Raw genomic sequence first — 17,825 nt, 5'->3', positions numbered from 1 at the left:
CTCAGCTTGCTCGCCCACTCTCCAGACTCCTACTGCTGCCCCCCAGCCTCGTCTATGAATAAATCCTCCATCCCTTCCTCCCTCAGCAGGTGAATGTTGACTGAATATAAGATCAGCTGTAAGCACCAACGTAGTGGTGGGTGTCACCACCTTGAATTTTTTGTGCGTTGTGTGTATTTTAGTGGAATCAGTGGGGGATTTTGCCGTTGCGAAGAGCACCGTCATTCTGAAAATTTTACTTCCTCCTCACTTTACGAGCTGAGACACTTGCTCTAAAGTAGAAGGTGGTGATAGGCATCTGATTCATTCACCAAAGTGTCTCTGACTCACTTAAATTCACTTAAGAGAAATAGCCCACATTCGGAGCGTTAAAGCCAAAATTAGAGCTGATCCATTGGAAACATGAACGATCAGAACCTTCCTGAGGCCACATGTCCCCACGCTTGTTCTGCGTGAGGTCATCTTTTACTCACCGGCCCACAAATTCTTCCTAGTAATTACCGTGCTCCGTAGGTACCGTATCTGTTTACCTGCACAACACACATGGGCTTGTTTGATTTTATTTAAACATAAAAACAGCAAAGTATTAATGTAGTGTGGAGTATTGAAGACTCTTGTAAAGATCTCTCCAGTCTTGCAGGCTTGACCCGTACCCCGGGCACGGCAGCGGCAGCGGCAGCTGTGGGTACCCTCTCCCCACCCCCCACCCCCACCCACCTCCTGGGTCCTGCCCTTAGTGTCTTCCATGTCCCCCAGAGCGGTTGACAAAGTGGCTTCTCCACACCGTGTCCTCCCAACTGCTGGAACAAGTTTCAGTATTTGTGTGAAATATTAGAAAGTCTCCATGCCCCCTACCCCCACCCCCTCGGATTCCACCTGCCTGCCCCTCAGGTCCTGTGGGTGAAGCTTATGCAAGACAGAGGAATAACAGGCACGGGTGTGGGACCTTGAAGGGAGGGCGGGATATCCTAAGATGCCATCAGGTTACCTGAATGGAACCACTTCATCGTCACAGGCCCACCCCGGGCTCGTTGGCGGAGTCGAGCATCGCCGACCGAGTAGTCCACAGCTGCTGGCTTCCTCTTCTTGGTTGGGACAGAACATTTAGTTTGGGGAAACAGTGGATAGAGTCATATTCCCCATTAATGCCGTGTGGACTGTCGGTCTCAGAAGCACACCAGCTAATCTGTCCCGTCCCCTCTGACCCCTGAACACGCACCTAAGGGAAGCCGCGCCAGAGATCACGTCCGGCGAAATATTACATAAACTAAAGGTTGAGATCTCTGCCAATTCTTTGGTTTTGAATTTTTCCCACCAAACTGGAAAACTTAGAGCTCAAATAACAAAGACCTTAAAAACCCCCCTACGGTCTTTGGGATCAGTGAGAATTAGTGACACCTATTCTTGCCTCTGTGTCGGCTCAGGACGGGTTTGGTCCCGTGTCATAGTTTTGTCGATTAACTCGCCTGTCTTTATTGCCTTCTGATCGCCCTGCGTTCTCCCCTCCCAGCAAGTGCATGTCCTTTGCCGATTTTGTCCCGAAAGGCAGCTGTGTGTGAATTTACGTTTGAGGTGGAACGAAGGGCTGAGCCCTCCTCCCGTCCTGCCCGCTCTGATTACAGGGACTCTGCGGCTCGGACCTCGGGCCTCCCGGTGGCGGCCTTGCTCCCAAACCCCTGTCTGTCCGGACTGGAAGCCGGGTCTGTCCTCCTTGTCACCCCCTTCCCTCCCTCTCTTTCCCTCTGTGTTCATCACGTCACTTTCTACCCAAATGTACGAGGACACTTCAACCTCTCCTGTCTGAAATCCGGGCAGCAGAGCTCAGCAGGCGTATTTGGCTCGACTAACCTGCTGAGACTCCTCTGAACGTCTTAAAACATTATCAGAAGAATCTGGGACCTTATAGAGAGAAGAGGGAATTGAGGGGAAAAGAGGCTCTATTAAGTGTATGTTTCCAAAAGCTCAAGTCCGGAGATTTAGTCTCCTGGGTCTCTCCTCCTTTTCCAGCAATTGTTCCCCATTTGGGGTTTCATTTGTTTCTTTAAAAATATATTTCTCTTGTAAATGTGTCCAGGAAGCAATTTGGAAGGCTTCTGTGCTTAATCGGACTCCTCCATCTTCGAGAAGTGGGAGAATGGTGCTCTCTCCTTGGCTCGGCGTCCCCTCTGTTTCCTGTTTTCCCCAGGCCGGTGTGGGGGGCAGGCGCCCGGGTCTAGGAACCCACGTCCCGTTCTCACACGAGGACCTCGCTGTCACCGTCCCATACAGATCCCACTGCGGAGGTTGAACTGTCATCTCCTGTATTGTCGTGTCCCTGCCTCACTGAGTGATTCACTGAGTGATTCACCCCGGTCCTGCACCCGCCCTGACTGGCGGTGGCCCTGTGCTGTGGCCTTACGTGGCCCCCGCCTAGGAATGAGTCATGATCCCATTCTGGTCCCCGGGCCCGTCTGCACCGGGAGCTGCCCTTCGCTCCGGCACCTGCCCGCCCGGGGAACGACTCCGCCCGGTGGGTGGTGCGGGTGTGGACTGCCCGGGCTGGGGAGGTGCCACCCTGGCCGGCTGGCCCAGCCCCACAGCTCCTCTTGGATCCTCACCACCGTGGCTGGGATCGTTTGAGGGAAATGAAAGCACCATTTCCACCACGCTCCCTCCTGTGTGGAATTTTGTGTATTAACACCCCCGAGTGCGCTATTAACCCGGATTTTGACTTGTGGGTTTGGTGGCTGCCGTGGTGTTTTCAGCTTATCACTGTCTGTCTCACTCCCTGACCCTTCCCTCCAGGAATGCCTGAAAAGAAGTGACTAGAACATAGTCCTATTTCAGAGATTCCGGGGACGGTTACTCTCTTAAAGTTGGATTTGCATCTTTCAGATGTACTGAAAGCACAGGCCCTACATCGACTTTTTTCCCTTCTAATCCTTTTGCGATAATTTGGCCGTCATGATCACTAAAAGCATCGTGATTATCTTGTCACTGTTATTTGTTGCTGTTTTTTCAAGGCTTTTAAAACCTGCCATTTGCTCTCATCCTCCAGCCCTCCTATCTGTACAGCGCTGCCCGGCCTGCTGGGAGTTACCGGGTGCGTGTGCTGCCCGCCCATCCCCCGCCCCTGGGCCCCCGAGCTGCCCTTCACCCCCATCCCCCACCCCCACCCTCATCTCCATCCCCACCCCCTAACCTGCCCCCACCCTCTGCCCCATCCCCCATCCCATCCCCCATCCCCATCCTCCATCCCCATCCCCTGACCTGCCTCCTCGCCCCCACCCCATCTCCCCTGCCTTCATCCCCTCCCCATCACCATCCCCTGACCTGCCCCACCCCCAACCCATCCCCCATCCTGCCCTCATCCCCATCTCCCCTGCCACAGTCCCCTGACCTGCCCCTTCCACCCCATTCCACACCACTCCCCAACCCCGCCAACATCCCTTGACTTGGCCACCCCACCCCCCAGCCACGCTGCACACACGCACTCTGCTCCGTCACACATCTGCCCCGGGAGCGTGGATGCACATGTCATGTCTGCAGCCTGGCTACGTGTGAATCACCCCTTTACGTGGACCTTACATGTGCCATGGTGTCTGTCGGCCCCCCTTGGCCGGATCTGGGTTTTATCCCTCCCCGCGGCTGACAGTAGCTGTCATACCACCTCGGGCCCCAGGAAGACACGTGCTCGCCTAGGATTGTTAGCTAGGAATGGAGCAGCCACATCTTTGACCTCATCTGGGGGCTTTGTATTGCTTTGGTAACCTTAACAGATGTTACCCTACTGGCTGCTGTATTACTTTGGAAATTTCCAGTTTTAAATAGAAGGTACTTCTGTCTTGCAGCAAACTGACGCTAAATAAGGCAGTTGTACTGTACTGCTAAAAAGTTTTTGGATTTCCACCAGTTAAGAATTAGTGTAAAACTGGCTGAACGAGCCAGCTGTGTCCTCAAGGGGAAATGGGGAAAATTCAAGGTCCTTTCAGCTGGGAGAAGTTTCACGTGGCCGTTCACGGTATTGTAAACTCCTATTTACCCTCCGTGCTTGATTTTCACATTAATCAAATATTGTTCTTTAGGTAGCAATTTTTAAAGAATTGCAAAGTCCTGAGCTATAACGAGCATGCTGTTTTATTCCAAGGTCACTTCCTGCTAGTGTCATCTCCCCGACATCAAGCATGCGGATGCCATGGCATAATTCAGGATATTTGAGTTATCCGCTCACTTTAAATCTCCGTGAACAGGTTTTTACTCAGCAAGGGGTGTTTTTCTCTGAAACAGTACGTTTCAAGGACCTGCCGGAGATGTCGTGCCATGCCGGTCGACAGACAGCACCTGGTTCCTCTCTTAGATTTTCGTGTGTCCCCGTCCTGCTCCGCTCTCAGCCTGTGACGCGGTTGGGGGCCTCCCTGCATGTCGCCCGCCAGGGTTTGTTCACGGCCTGTCCTCGCGGGTCCCTCTTCCTCAGCTTACCTTTCCTGTGTCCTGGGTCCCAGCCGGGGGAGAAGGGCGCCCTGACCTGACCGTGTTTTCTGTCGCAGGCGTCCGTGTTCGACGACGGCGGCCTCGGCGGGGCCCGGCGGGGCAGTGCCTGCGGTTCCTATGCTGTAAGGCGTTTTCCGTGGTTCCCGAGTCCGCCCCGCGGGCCGCAGGCCCAAGTAGCGCACTGCGCACGGTTCCAGCCGCTGCAGAGAACTAACCGGGTTCTAGGGAGGCGACACCGCCTCATCTCGATGCTCTTTGGTAGTGGGATCACAGGTGCCATGAGCCGGGAGGCCTTTGGTGGGCGGGTTCAGCGCCTCACACCGGTGACACCGCGAAGACGGGGCGTCGCTGAGGCCCCAGGGCTCTTTCCCTGCAAAGCATCAGCGCTAACAAGGGGGGCGAGGCCCTTGACAGGAAGAAGAGGGGCGATCCACAGGCCACAAATTACTGTCCCCTCTGGGTAATCGAAGAGGAACACATTTAAGGACGCAGGATCTTACCCGCACGGCATTCCCTTTTATTTTGCTGTCTTTCCACCTCCTCCGAGGACTTGAAATGACAGACTCGGATCTCACCACAAAGGCATGGTAGTCAGTTGTACCTGAAATACTTGTTGAGTGAAAAAATGAGCGAAAGAAAGAGGGGAGCGAAGTAGAATGGGCCCATCCGTGGAAGCGAGGAAGCAAGTGGGCCCGTCCTGAGAGCAGGGGACGCCGGACGTCCCCGGTGCTTCTGGGTCCCGGCCCCGGGAAGCGTGCGGGCTTACTAAGAACTCCTCCAGAGTGCTTCTCTAGTGGTGCTTCCGATGTTCATGGGCTACGTAATTGGCTAAATAATCCAATTTCTGGCTTATCATAGCTTGTGAATATTCAGGAATTCCTACAAAGCTGTCAACACCTACAGTTTTCTCTCGAATGTAATTTTTACAGATATGAATTGACATAGCATTAGTTTCTGGGCACATCTAATTAAACATTTGTTCATTTTATATCGCATACTGCTCGAAATGGGGTGGAGCCCACCGTATTAAGTGTTTTTCTCAGTTCTTAAACATTTTTGGAGGCCGTTAAGCTCACAACTCATGCCTACTGGGGAAAACGGGTCTGGCCTGCCTGTGACAGATAAAATGCAACCATATGATTTCCTTTTATCAGAAAAGAGATAGCATACTAATTCTTCAAGAGAATGAAACTTTTCCCAAGCACCGGGGACTTTTACTTTTCCAGGGACTGAAGTAGAGCTTCCGATCAGGTGGGCTGTGGGTCTCATAGATTCTCCTTCAGGGTCGCCTCTACAGGTGGACTTTTAGAGCAGCTGGCAACCCTCACCCCCACCCCCACCCCCATCCCCAGTTCTTTTCAGGCATCGCTGAGCACTCTTATTCTGTGCTCCTGTAGGAACAACCTGGGAGCAGTGGTATTTGGGAAGCTAAGGAAGTAAAACTTCTTGTCCCGACTGCACAAATATCCAAAATACAGCCACACGTCCCTGACGCCAAGCTGTGCAGAAGTCATCAAAGAGTAAAAATAAGTTTTTTCTGCACTTAACACCACACTCCCATGCAGAAAGAGCTCAGCGTGCATTTGTTGAATTAAATTGGGCAAATTGGACCCTGGGGTAAAATCCCTCAGAAGAGATCTTTGTTAGCAAATTAGCTGGCGGGATGGGAGGGAGGCTCAGTGAGCTCCATCCTCTGCATCTCCCCTAGCCCCGCCCCTACATTGCCCTCCTGGTGGATGCGTTTCCCCCATTCTGGAACATGACTGAGGAGAGAGCTTCAGGGCTCTGGCCCGCCCATACCTGTGGCCACCAGCTAATTCACACACCCGTTGTGAGGAGGCAACGGCTCGGGGGTCCCGTCCTGTCCTTCAGCCCAGGCCAGAGCTGGAGAGAAGGACCCTCTGCTTGGAAGTCAGTCCAGGCTGACCCCAGGCTTGCGCAGGCTGGTCCTGATCCCATTCTGGAAGATTTGTCCCCATCTCAGAGCACCCAGCTTCTGTTAGCCTCCCCGGGGAGTAGCCTCAACTACAGTGTGTGTTCACAATTAAATGGCTTAATTATAGTTTAATGATTAGAGATTGAATGACTAGCTCCCTCTTAAGAGCGCTGTTTTGCTCTTTTATATCTTCCTCACCGTTATTAGGCTGTGTGCATGGTGTCGGAAGGACTGTGGCTGTGTGCAAAGTGACCTTAGTTGCCCTGACGCGCCAGGAGCTGTCATGAGCACCAGTGCCATCTGATCCAGGAGCATGAAAGCCACTTGTGGCAGAAAGTGACAGCACAGAGGAGCCCCCACGTGGGGTCTCCTGCATAATCCTCAGCACCTCTGTGTGGTCAGTGTCTGTGCAATTCCATGTCCCAGGTGACAGGCTAAAGTAACTTTTCCAAGATCCCATAGCCAGTGAGAGCTCGCACCTGAGCAGGATCTTTATAATTTACGTCAGCCCCACATCAGCCACACTGGTTCCCAAACACAAGCTATTCCAAAGGTGGCATGTGGACCAGGTACAGACCTTAAACGTACTTTTTCCTGCACGATCAGGTCGGCTGATTGGAGAGCAGCTTTTGATTAGAGAGTTAGAAAACCTTGGTCCAGCAGTGAGCCCTGTTAACAGCAACTTGTCCTGTCTCTGCACAGTAAACCAGAAGACGAACGACCAAGAACTCAGTAGGATTTTTCTATAGGATGGTTTTCTTCTCTCTTGTGTCATTGAACCCAAAGGCAAAATTCTTCTGTCTTAGAGTACTGACCTTAGGTATTTTCTTTTATGTTGAATAATAAAGCGAAAGATGAGAGTAGCAAGAGTGGTACAGTTCTTGTCTGTGCCAAATGCGCAGAGGACTCCTGCATATGGTGTGCGTACAGTGTATTCATCTGTGCATCTGAAACAAGGTGTTGCATGTAAGTGTAACTAGGAGGTTAATCTTACTCCCGGGAAGGAATGAGAAGGATAATGAGTAGGTAGGTAGGGTGGGTCTGGCTTATTTATGGTCTAAAGTCGAAACTGTTCATTCAACAAGTATTTCCTGAGCACAGGCTCTGTGCGGGACCTCGTGTGGCCCCCGCAGATTCAGCAGGGACTAGATATGGACCCTGCCCTCAGGGGATTGCATTCTGGTGGAAAAATGTGCAAACTAAAAGGTGAAATATAAGATGAGAGTCAGGAGCAGCCCCTCTGAAGTCCGGTGCCTGCTATGATTTGCAATAGAGAGAAGGCCTGCAGGTGCGGCGAGGCCGGGCGGCGGGGAGAGCAGCTGGTGCCTGCCTGGCAGGGTGCACGGCATCGGGGCTGGGGGCTGCTGGGTGGAGGGGCTTGCTGCTGGGCTGTGCAGCCCTCGGGGACGATCCCCCACAGGCCACCCCACAGTCCACGGGGTGCCTGTGGCCCTCAATCGGTTTGAATCCTGCCTCCCCTCCTCCCCCACCTGGCTCAAGAGGAAAGTAAGACTGAAAACAAAAACACGAGAACGTATCTCGGACTGGAACAGACGTGAACACAAGGGCTACTCCAGAGGGCGTAGCTGCCAGGTCAGTTAGCGGTGTTTGCTGGCAGAGAGCACGTCCAGGCAGACGGAGGGACGGACGGACCAGGCAGGCAAGCAGACCGGGGAATCTGGCGCTTTCCAGAGCCCTGCCTGGCTTTGTAGTAACCCCAAGCGACCAGGCTTTGTGTCCCGCTGCTAGACAGCCAAGCACCCGCCCGGCGACTTGCTCTGCGCTGGCGGAGGCGGCTCCTGTCGCTCCCCGTCGCTGTCGTGCGCACCCGGACGGCGTGGCCCCTCTGCGCCTCCGCCAGGCGGGCTCCGCTCCGAGCTGAACGGACGCTTTGTGTTACTTTCTCCTCACTGACCAGGAATTCTCTGTTCTTTTGATATTAGGACTAATTTCTCTCTGTCCTTAGCGGGCATGTGCTTGAAGCTGTGACAGGCTCAGCCCTCCTTTCCCAGGCGAGCCCGCCGCCCGCGCTCAGCCCTGTCCTTTCTGCCTGCACGCGGCTGACTTGCACGGCTCGCGGGGCGCTGCCGGCGCCCCCGGGCCCGCCCTGCCTCCGCTGACCCTGTCCCTTTGTTTCTGTCTGCGTCCCGGCGGCGGCGGGCTGCGTGGGCAGCCCTCGGAGCACAGGCGGCCACCTCAACTCCAGCTCCCGAGCCTCATCCAGAGCCAGCTCGGCGCGGGCCAGCCCGGTGGTGAGTATATGCCTCCCGCTCCCGCACCTGCTCCTGCACCTGCTCCGCTCCCGCACCTGCTCCTGCTCTTGCTCTGCCGGGGTCCTTCCCCCTCCCCTGTCCTCTGAAACCAGCCCTTGGCCTACTAGACGCCGATGACGTGGGAGGGCTTTCCGTGATTTATTTCAGGTCTAAGAAGAGCCACGGTGGGGGAAGGTGCTGCCAAATGTAGCATATTATTATCCCTGAGGGCGGGATGGCACTGCGACATTTCTAAAGGATCAGTGTAAGAAGTTAGCAGTGTTTGGGGCTGAGAGTCCGACCGGGAGGAGGAGGGACACTTGGTCCAGTGGGGGGCGGGATGTAGCCAGGTGCTGGATGGGGGGGGGCGGTGAGATGTAGCCAGGTGCATGGATATGGGGGCGCGGGATGTAGCCAGGTGCTGGATGAGGGGGCGAGATGTAGCAGGTGCATGGATATGAGGGGGCGGGATGTAGCCAGGTACATGGATGTAAGGGGTGCAGGTGTTGCCAGGTGCATGGATATAGGGGGTGCAGATGTCGCCAGGTGCATGGGTGGGGACACGGGTTATGATTTAAAAGTGGGAACGACTGCCTCTGATGTTTTGTTTGTCATGTCACCTGTCATTGGACCAGCTAGAAGGGCCCCGGGGTCCCAGGTTCTGCCCCACCCCCACCATCCCTCTGGCTCTCGTCCCTCACCAGCTGGGTCCCAGCCTTTCCGTGTCCTTGCTGCGCATATTTCCCAGGGCCATTGGGATTTCGGTATCTTTGAGTCTGCTGCTCTGTGTGAGGCTACCGTACATTCTTCCAGTGATGAGGGTGCAGGGCGGTTGCCTGGGGCGCATCTGGGGTTGGGCGGGCTGGCATGACGTCCAGTGGGCAGGAGCTGGGGCTGTGTGCTGGGCATGCCCACCACATCACAGGCCAGTGGCGTCCTCCCTGATACACCCCGGCTGCCCGGAAGCAAAATGGGCAAAGTGGGTCTCTTGCCCTGCTCCTCAGTTACAGAGAAGCGTGGCGTGGTCCTTGACTTAGTGACACAGAACCACGGGTAGACGTGTTGATGCCTCTAATCTAGGGAGGGTTCCTGGCAATAGAAGAAGAGGCCATCGAGCTGAGCTCTTCTGCTTGCACAGAGGCACCTGTTGGTTGCTGGTGATTTGCTTGTTTTTTTAAATTAGATACAGTCTTTTCAAGCCTTGACCTTGCATGCAAATGCAGATACTGGTTGCTTCTGGGGAAAGCAAATAAAGGATCCCTGGCAGCTGAGCCCCTATTGCTGAGTCGGGCCTCCTGCCCCTGCTCTGTTGTCCCTGACTCCAAGGCCGAGGCCAGAGCCATTCATCCCCGGGTTTGTGCTGGTGTTTTCCTGGTGGGGGAGGAGGGCTCCACCGACGACCAACCCAGCAGTAATAGGAAGATGTTCATTGTTCAGTGTAAGGTCAGATTTTAAGTCGGGCGAGTTGCGTTTTGTGCGTGCTTCGTGCCGCGTGGTAGCACAGTATATATGCACTCACCCGCGGGGAGCCTTAGAACTTTCCACGGTAAACGTAACGGGGACTCCTCCTTAGGCGTGACACCCCCTCGAGCTCACTCACCTTTTGGAAAGTAGTACGAGTATTTGCGGTTGGCAGAAGGCGGCTCTGGGGACCAGAGGACCGCAGGGCCCCTCGGCGCAGCTCCCGGGAAGCACGGAGCTGGAAACGCCAACTTGAACCGCTTCTTGAACCGCTTCGGGGTTCTTCGGGCATCATGATGAAGTCACAGGATAAGAGGACTTCTAGCCACTGCGACGGAAGCGGTCGGGATCAGACACGGATTTCCATGTCGTATGCTTTCTCCATTTGTGAAGTTCACCCACATATAACGGGTTCCGTGGGTGACCGCAACAAGAGGTGGCGTTAGGCTCGTGCCCCTGGGACCTGCCGACCGATGGTGGGCGGCCGGGGGAGGCCTGGCCCCAGCTGCGCCCCGACTCCGAGTCCCCCATCCTTGGGAGCTTCTCCAGGCCGCGTCCAGGGGAGGAAGCAGTGGGCACAGGGGCTGCAGGGCCCTCGGATTCCAAAGCTCTTCCTCGTCTTCATTCTCTGCATTTCCAGCCCAGGAAACCTAACTGTGCCCGCATCTGGCTTCACCGAGCTCTGAATGGAAGGTGGGAAGGTGGGCATTTGGGGCTGAGCCAATGTTGCAGTTCATCGCGAACACACAAACCATCTTTTCTCTTCCCCGAGACAACTGCTCATTGACAAAGGTCCCCCAGCTGCCCTACGGCTGGCACTGGCACACGTCGCGAGCGAAGGTCAGCATCTCGCAGACTGTGGGACGGGCCATCCTCCCGCCCCATCCGGGCACCAGCAGAACCGGGACTGGCAACTCGCCGTCTCCTGCCCTTGCAAGTCCTGTGGCTCCCGGGGAGTGATCCGAGGCCTGGTGAATCATCAGGAATGCGAATCCCGGGAGTGTGAGGGAGGGCAGGGGACAGGGCCTCTCTGGGAAGGAAATAGGACTGGGGCCAGGGACAGCCCAGGGAGGCTGGGTGTGGAAGAAAGGCTGGTGCCCCTGGGCGTGGAGGAGGGGCCTTCTGAAGAGCAAAAGTCACCAGAAAGGAGGGAGTGGCAGCTCGTTCTCCTGGAAGAAAAGGAAGCTGCCTCAGCCTCCGAAGACCCTCCCCCCTGCCCCCTGGTCCTCTCGGCGTTGCGGGAAGGCAGAGCGGATGCCGCCCCATCTCCGGGCCTACCTGTCTGACCTCATTCACATTTTTCCATTCTGTAGATAAGCTGGATGTTCTTGTCCAGAAAGTCTGGGGGCTTCCCCTCGAGGAAGCTGTGGCCCTTGCGTTCAGCCAGTGTTCATCGGGTACCTGGAATGTGCTGGGCCCAGGGCTAGTGGTGAGCACACCGACCGACCTGCTGCGGCCCTCAGGATGCCTAGGCCGGAGAAGACAGGAAGACAGGCAGGCAGCAAGTGGGCGCGCATGTGATAGAAAACCCCTGGGGAGAGATGCAGGAGCTTTGAGAGTTGGAATCGGGTGGTTCGCTGGTTCTGGCCTGAAGCCACCCACACAGAGGGCCTCGCCTGGTGAAGCCCACACATCTGCATCGTCTGGGCCCCAGGATCCAGCCAGGAATCCAGAGAGGCTGCCGTGTTTCTGAAACAGCCATCAGAGGTGTCCTGAGTGGAGGCCAGATTCATGTTCCCTGTGTGTATTTAGAGAAAGCATGAGTGATGAACTGGAACCTCCGGCCGGTTTGAGCTAGAAAAACAAAGACTTCAGTGACTCATGTTTTATGTTTGTATGAAGAGGCAGGGGCAGCAAGTGGAAACACAGGTCATGCGTTACGAATCCATGAGTTCAAGGACAAGTCACTCGGGAGAACGTCAGTGTTACTGAATTAAAACCCAAAATCTCCGCGCTAATGGGAGACTTCTAGCACTATTCATATTTGAAGGGAAATTTCCCTTAAAGTGGGTGTTTTCTGAGCCGTGGTCACTATTGCCTGTTTGTTGAGAGGGACCGTGCGTTGACATGGCTCCTCTGGCCCCATTTGCCGTCTGGGGTCTGGGGTTGCCCGGCTGGGGCTGGCGACGTCCTGGGGAAGGGTTCCTTTGTGCCCGGCCCCTCTCGTAGGGCCCGGCCATGCCCACATGTCCAGTTATGTCTCTAAGCAGGGGGGGGCAGGCCAGCTGGTGACAGGGGAGGCCTGGACCTTTCGGCCCCAGCAGACGTTATGTTTAAGTGAGCCTTGGGAGCATGCTCGTAGAGGCACGATGTCGGAAGGTTGGGATTAATAAAATCCCAGTGCGCTACCTTGATCACCTGTTTTTGAAAGGAAGCATTGCCATCATTTAAAATCCAACAGAAGTATTTTAGAAGTGACCGTCTCTAGCCAATTTTAAAACCTGTCTATGTGTTGTGATTTTAAAAGCTTTGCTCAGCTGTGACTATGAAATGCGGGTACACACCTGTTTCACAAATCTGTTCCTGGGACGTTTTCTCGCCGACCTGAAAGGTTTAGGATTGCCCAGTCCAGGGCAAGAACAAAGTGAAGGCCCGTAGGGCGTGCGGCCCTGTTGTCCTGGTGTGGGCGGGGACGCCGTGGCTCGTCCCAGGCCCCTGCCGGCGTGGGCGACAGGTTCTTGCAGCAGGTGCGCCCCACGGCCTCCCCTTGGGTCTCGCTCTGCTCCGTGTCTGCACCATGGCATGCAGCCCCGAGGATGGATTCAAAGTGGTTTTTGATTCTGTTTCTTATATATATATATATTCTTTCCAGAGGTCAAACGCTGTGCATTATGGCGAAACTAGAACACCTGGCCTGGGTTACTCTGCTCAGGGGAAGGTGAGGGGCCCTTTATGAGCAGGTGCAGCGCCGTCGCCCGCTAAGCTCCACGCAGGCTGCCGGCTAGTGGCAGCCCGGGGGACTGCAGCAGCTCCTTTCCCTGGGCTCCTCGTCCTTAGCATTTCAGAAACGGGTGTCCTCTGTCGTTCAGAGGCAGACTTAGCCTCGTATGTCCCCGAGAGATTGGAAACAGCGGCTAAGCAGAGATTGTCTAGAACCCTCATCGAGAGCTTAAGTTTTTCCCTGCACGATCTCTACTTCAAAACACATCCTAAGTTTCCACATTCTGGGTTCATTATGTATTTCTGGGCAAAGGCTTTTTTGAGACTGTTTTTAAACTTTTCTTGAACACTGAAGAGCTAGCTATGGCGTTGGTTTGATTTTTTTTTTCTTATTTGATGTTTTCCAAATTACAGAGCGAACACGGTGTTTTTTCTCACCTTCTCTGACCTTCCCGATGGGCTTACATACGGGAAGGAGCTCTTAGTGTGCAGATAAAAGAGAAAGTTGGCCTTGCTCTGCTGATGTCCAGAAAAGAAAGAAGCAGCACCAGCGCCAGCTTCAGCCTGTGGACCGCCCCCCCCCCCCGACACCTTCAAGGCTCAGGGTGTCCCCTGGGGGCGATGTCAGGGCTCCATAGGCTGCTGTGGGTCCCACTGAGACTCCGGCCTGAGCCTCCATTGTTCTTGGAATGTGTTGGACACCGGATTACATACCAGATTACAACGCTACCTTGCCCTTTGAGGGTCCCCCCTCTGCCTAGAACGTGCCCCTCCTTTCTATTTGTAGCACGCACAGTATGTCTTCAATAGATCATCGTTGTGTTTTAGTGATTTGTGGTCCTGAAGCCAAGGACAGAATTGCTTCAGAGACATGTGCAAACAGGAAACGTGGGAAGCTGGATTCGGAGCGAGGGGTGGGGGTCTCACTTTTCACCCCCTGCCAGCTCCCCACATCTGGGCATCAATCCCAAGATGGTTAAACCAGAGTCTTCAATCCCAAGATGGTCAACCCATGGCTCCATTCCTCATGAGAAGTAGGAAGAGTTGCAATTGGCTCCACTGCTTTTTGTTGCTGGCAACCCAGGTAGCAAGAGGCCTGGTCCTGCTCTCGGGCTGTAACCATAGTAATGTCGGGGGTGAACACGCTTGGAGCTTGTCGTCCTCCCCCCGCATCGAGACCAACACGCACAGCTGTGGGAAGCTGTGAAGGAAACGGGTTCCGGTTCAGTTCATTATCAAGTCCCCGATCGGGAGCCCTCCTGCGGCCCGTGTGCATGCCGTCCAGATATGAGGAACATTGAAGAGCCACCCGGGGAGCTGAGGCCGGCACACCGAGCCGCCCGAGAGCCCCGCCGTGCCTGGCAGGAGCCTGTCGGCGGGTCTCGTTGGCACAGTAGTTCTTAAATTACAAAGGAAGCTAATGTCGTGGTACCGTCTCACCCTCTGAGCCCGTGTTACCCATCTGACGCTCTCACGTATTTAGCATGTGCCCATTTTTCTCTACAGGTTGAAGAGAGACCAGAAAAGGATTTCACCGAGAAGGTAAGGAGTTTCTGGAAGCCTTCGTGTTGTCGATGATCCACAGGGGGCCCAAAGTGTATGGATGCAGCTGATGAGGAAATACGATGGTTGATCTTTAATAAAGATGCTCCCCCGGGAGTGAGCAGGTTTGCGTGTGGCCCAGCTGCCGGCACCTCGTCCTTCTGGGTCCCCGGGAGGCCTTTCCAGGGTGTGTGTTGGCTCCTGCGGGAGAGCAGCAGCGTTCACCGTGGCCCACGCGGGGACCAGCGGCTTCACCCAGATAGGTCCCAAGCAGCCAGGAGGCCCCCCAGATGAGCCTTCCTTACGGGTTTGCATAAGCTGCTCGAGACTTTCCCATTCGAAAACAGGATTCAAGTAAAGGTACCTGTATAGCCGACGTACAGGTGACTGTTGTCTGAAATCACATTCAGTGTTTGTGGCGTTCTAGGGGTCTCGGAGCCTGCCCGGCCTATCCGCAGCCACCCTGGCCTCCCTGGGCGGGACGTCCTCTCGGAGGGGAAGCGGGGACACCTCCATCTCTGTGGACACGGAGGCATCCATCAGGGAAATCAAGGTAAGGCTGCCAGCCTACTTACGACCTAGAGGAGCCTCCTATGAAAATCAGGGTTCGAGTATAAATTTGTTAAGTCCTGGATCTTTCTTGTGGGTCCAGAGTCCCCTGTGTCCCATAAACACATGTTCTAGTCACACCGAGATGCAGGTCGGTTCAGCTCTCCCACAGGAGGTGCACCTGCCCGCCCCACCGCGGCTGGACACACTGGTGCCCTCTGCGCCCCCTCGGCTGTCCGGGCACGGCTTGCTGGGGGCCCTCGCCCTGCTGCCCAGCAGGTGCAAGGCCACTTCTGTATACCTGACATGCACAGACACATGGCCTTCAGTTGTTTGGAACGTGTGGGACTCGCTGCTCATTTCTTGCTGCTCCCAACCACACTGCCTTGCTCTTTGAGGGTCCCCCTCTGCCTAGCACGTGCCCTTCCTTTCTATTTTAGCATACACATATGCCTTCAATAGATCATCGTTGTGGGATTTTTTCTTCTCCCACTGGAACATAAGCGTTAGTCTCTGCTACGTCCTCACTGTCCGGGGGGGCCACTCCGAGTGTGTGAGAGAGAAAGGCAGTACAGTTTGTTAAACTACCTAGGACCTCAGGGGACGGGCTCTTCCGTCCTCTGGAGACCAGAGCCAAGGCCCGAGGAGGAAACCTAAAGATCGGACTTGGTTTCATTGATGGAAGAATTTTCTAATAGTTAAAACCCAGCTGCCCGTGGTGTCTGAAAGCTGGATGACCGTCTGCCAGGGAGGTCAGAGAAGGGATGTAGCATCAGCCACGGCTTGGGCTGGGCTCCCTGAAAATGCCTTCAGAGTCCTGCGCTTTGTAAGAACGATTTCTGCGGACTGCTCTTCCCAAAACGTCCTCCCTTGCTCTCCAGCAGCTCTTTTCGTTCATTTCCTTTGCTACGTCCGAGTAGAGATTGCTGGAATTATAATTCATCTCTGCTCGAGAGCACCATTCATCGGCTCAGCGAGCATGTACTGAGGCTAGCTCAGACCAGACAGTGGGCACCAAGAGGGCAGGGCAGAGACTCGGAGCTCCGTCATCAGCTCAGGACAGAGCTTTGCCGAGGCCCATCGTTAGTATGTCACTGTGTCTAGCACAAGGCAGGCACCCAAAGAGCTGGAGTGAACTCTTAAATATGAATAAAATAACTCGTTTCATTTTCAGAAGCTCTTCAGCCTGTTGTCTAAAATTGTGCAGAAATATAATGACGCAGAGCTAAATTTTATGAAGGTGTCCAATGAGCAAGATCTCAATTTTAATCTCCATAATTTTGAAATGTATCGTATTTTCCTTCAACACTTAAGGAAAACAAACCAAAACAAACAAACAAAAAAAGAAAATCACTGCCCAAATGAGGGAAACGACACAGAGGTAGAAAAGATTTAGAGGACGGCTTCTCTTTCTTGGTGGTCGGTCTCACTTTTTCCCCATTATCATCTCCTTCTTTTGCCAATTCCTAGGAACTGAGTGAGTTGAAGGACCAGATTCAGGACGTAGAAGGCAAATATATGCAGGGGTTGAAAGAGATGAAGGTACCAGCTTATGCAAGTGTGGGCTTATGGTACTAACCCAACTTAACTTTAGAAAACCCTAAAGAAGTCGCCCAGACTGCACGCTCGCTCTCAGAAGCCTCCAGACTGCAGATCTCTGGGTGTCAGGAACGCGGGCGAGGGCTTGTGCCCTGAGCGTTCTCCCATAAGCAGCTTCCACGTCCACTCCTGAGCCCCGTAACCCTCGGTAGAAACAGTTACTAACGTTTCTAGTACTAACATTTAAGTACTAACGTACTTGCTGATGCATGTTTTGGACTCACTCTCCTCCCCCGGCTCACGCCCAGTTTTTTCTCACTTCCCACACAACTGTACCGTAGGGTTTTGGGATTTTCTTCACTGTCCATAGTAGCTCCATACAAACAAGGCTTCACTTGATTTGCTTCCCCAAGAATCTGATGTCTGCCCATAAGGCAGTCCGTGTCGCTGGGCTTCTGAAACATCCAGAATACTTGCATGCTGTAAGATTTCACTGATTGAAGCTGCCTCGAGTGTGCACCATCCTGGATTTATTTGAGCAAATACACGCTCCTTTTGGAATGTAGAGTCGCTGTATCGTGCCAGCCAAGAAATTTAGTTGCCATGTTCTTGGGTGGGGAGGCGGGTAGTTGAGGACTGTGTTCTCTGTGGATCTAGGAGTAGATGGCAAGCCTGTTACTCCCTTTTCAGCTCCCCAAAAAGTACCCCCCAGAAGAATCTGAGTTGTTTTTGTCACAGGGGCACCGGAGAAAGGCCATGTTGGGTTTTAAATGACTAATAAGGGACGCCTCGGTGGCTCAGCAGTTGAGTGTCTCTGCCTTTGGCTAGGGGTGTGATCCTCGGGTCCCACATCGGGCCCCCCACAGGAAGCCTGCTTCTCCCTCTGCCTGTGTCTCTGCCTCTCTCTGTGTCTCTCTCATAAATAAATAAAATCTTTTAAAATATTACTAATAAATCGCTGGCGTGTTTGTCGCCTCTCCCTGAAAAGAGGGGGAAATCATGATTGACTTTCATGCATGGGAGAATTAAGTCACTGAACCAGCCCAGGAACCGCGGGTCCCACCTGAAATCGTTGCCCTGGTTTGCACATGCAGGCAAGAGCAGCACTGGTCCGGGAGGCCTCCTTGTGGAACCGGACACACCTGACCACGCAGTGCCCACCTTTAGCTTCCGTGGTTTGCACCCAGGGACTCGCC

The 17,825-nt window shown here is 54.2% G+C and overlaps 1 protein-coding gene across 1 annotated transcript in view; it reads left to right on the top strand.

Annotated features, from left to right (window-relative positions):
* Positions 1-17,825, top strand: part of LRRFIP1 (LRR binding FLII interacting protein 1) — a 129,245-nt gene that overhangs the window by 99,006 nt on the left and 12,414 nt on the right. The window contains 3 exon segments of the mRNA XM_041766294.1: positions 14,506-14,541; positions 14,969-15,094; positions 16,561-16,632. Coding sequence (XP_041622228.1) covers positions 14,506-14,541; positions 14,969-15,094; positions 16,561-16,632 — 234 coding nt within the window.

Source organism: Vulpes lagopus, chromosome 8 (genome assembly GCF_018345385.1).
Source record: "Vulpes lagopus strain Blue_001 chromosome 8, ASM1834538v1, whole genome shotgun sequence".
Lineage (NCBI taxonomy): Eukaryota > Metazoa > Chordata > Mammalia > Carnivora > Canidae > Vulpes > Vulpes lagopus.
This window is presented reverse-complemented; position numbering and strand designations above follow the sequence as displayed.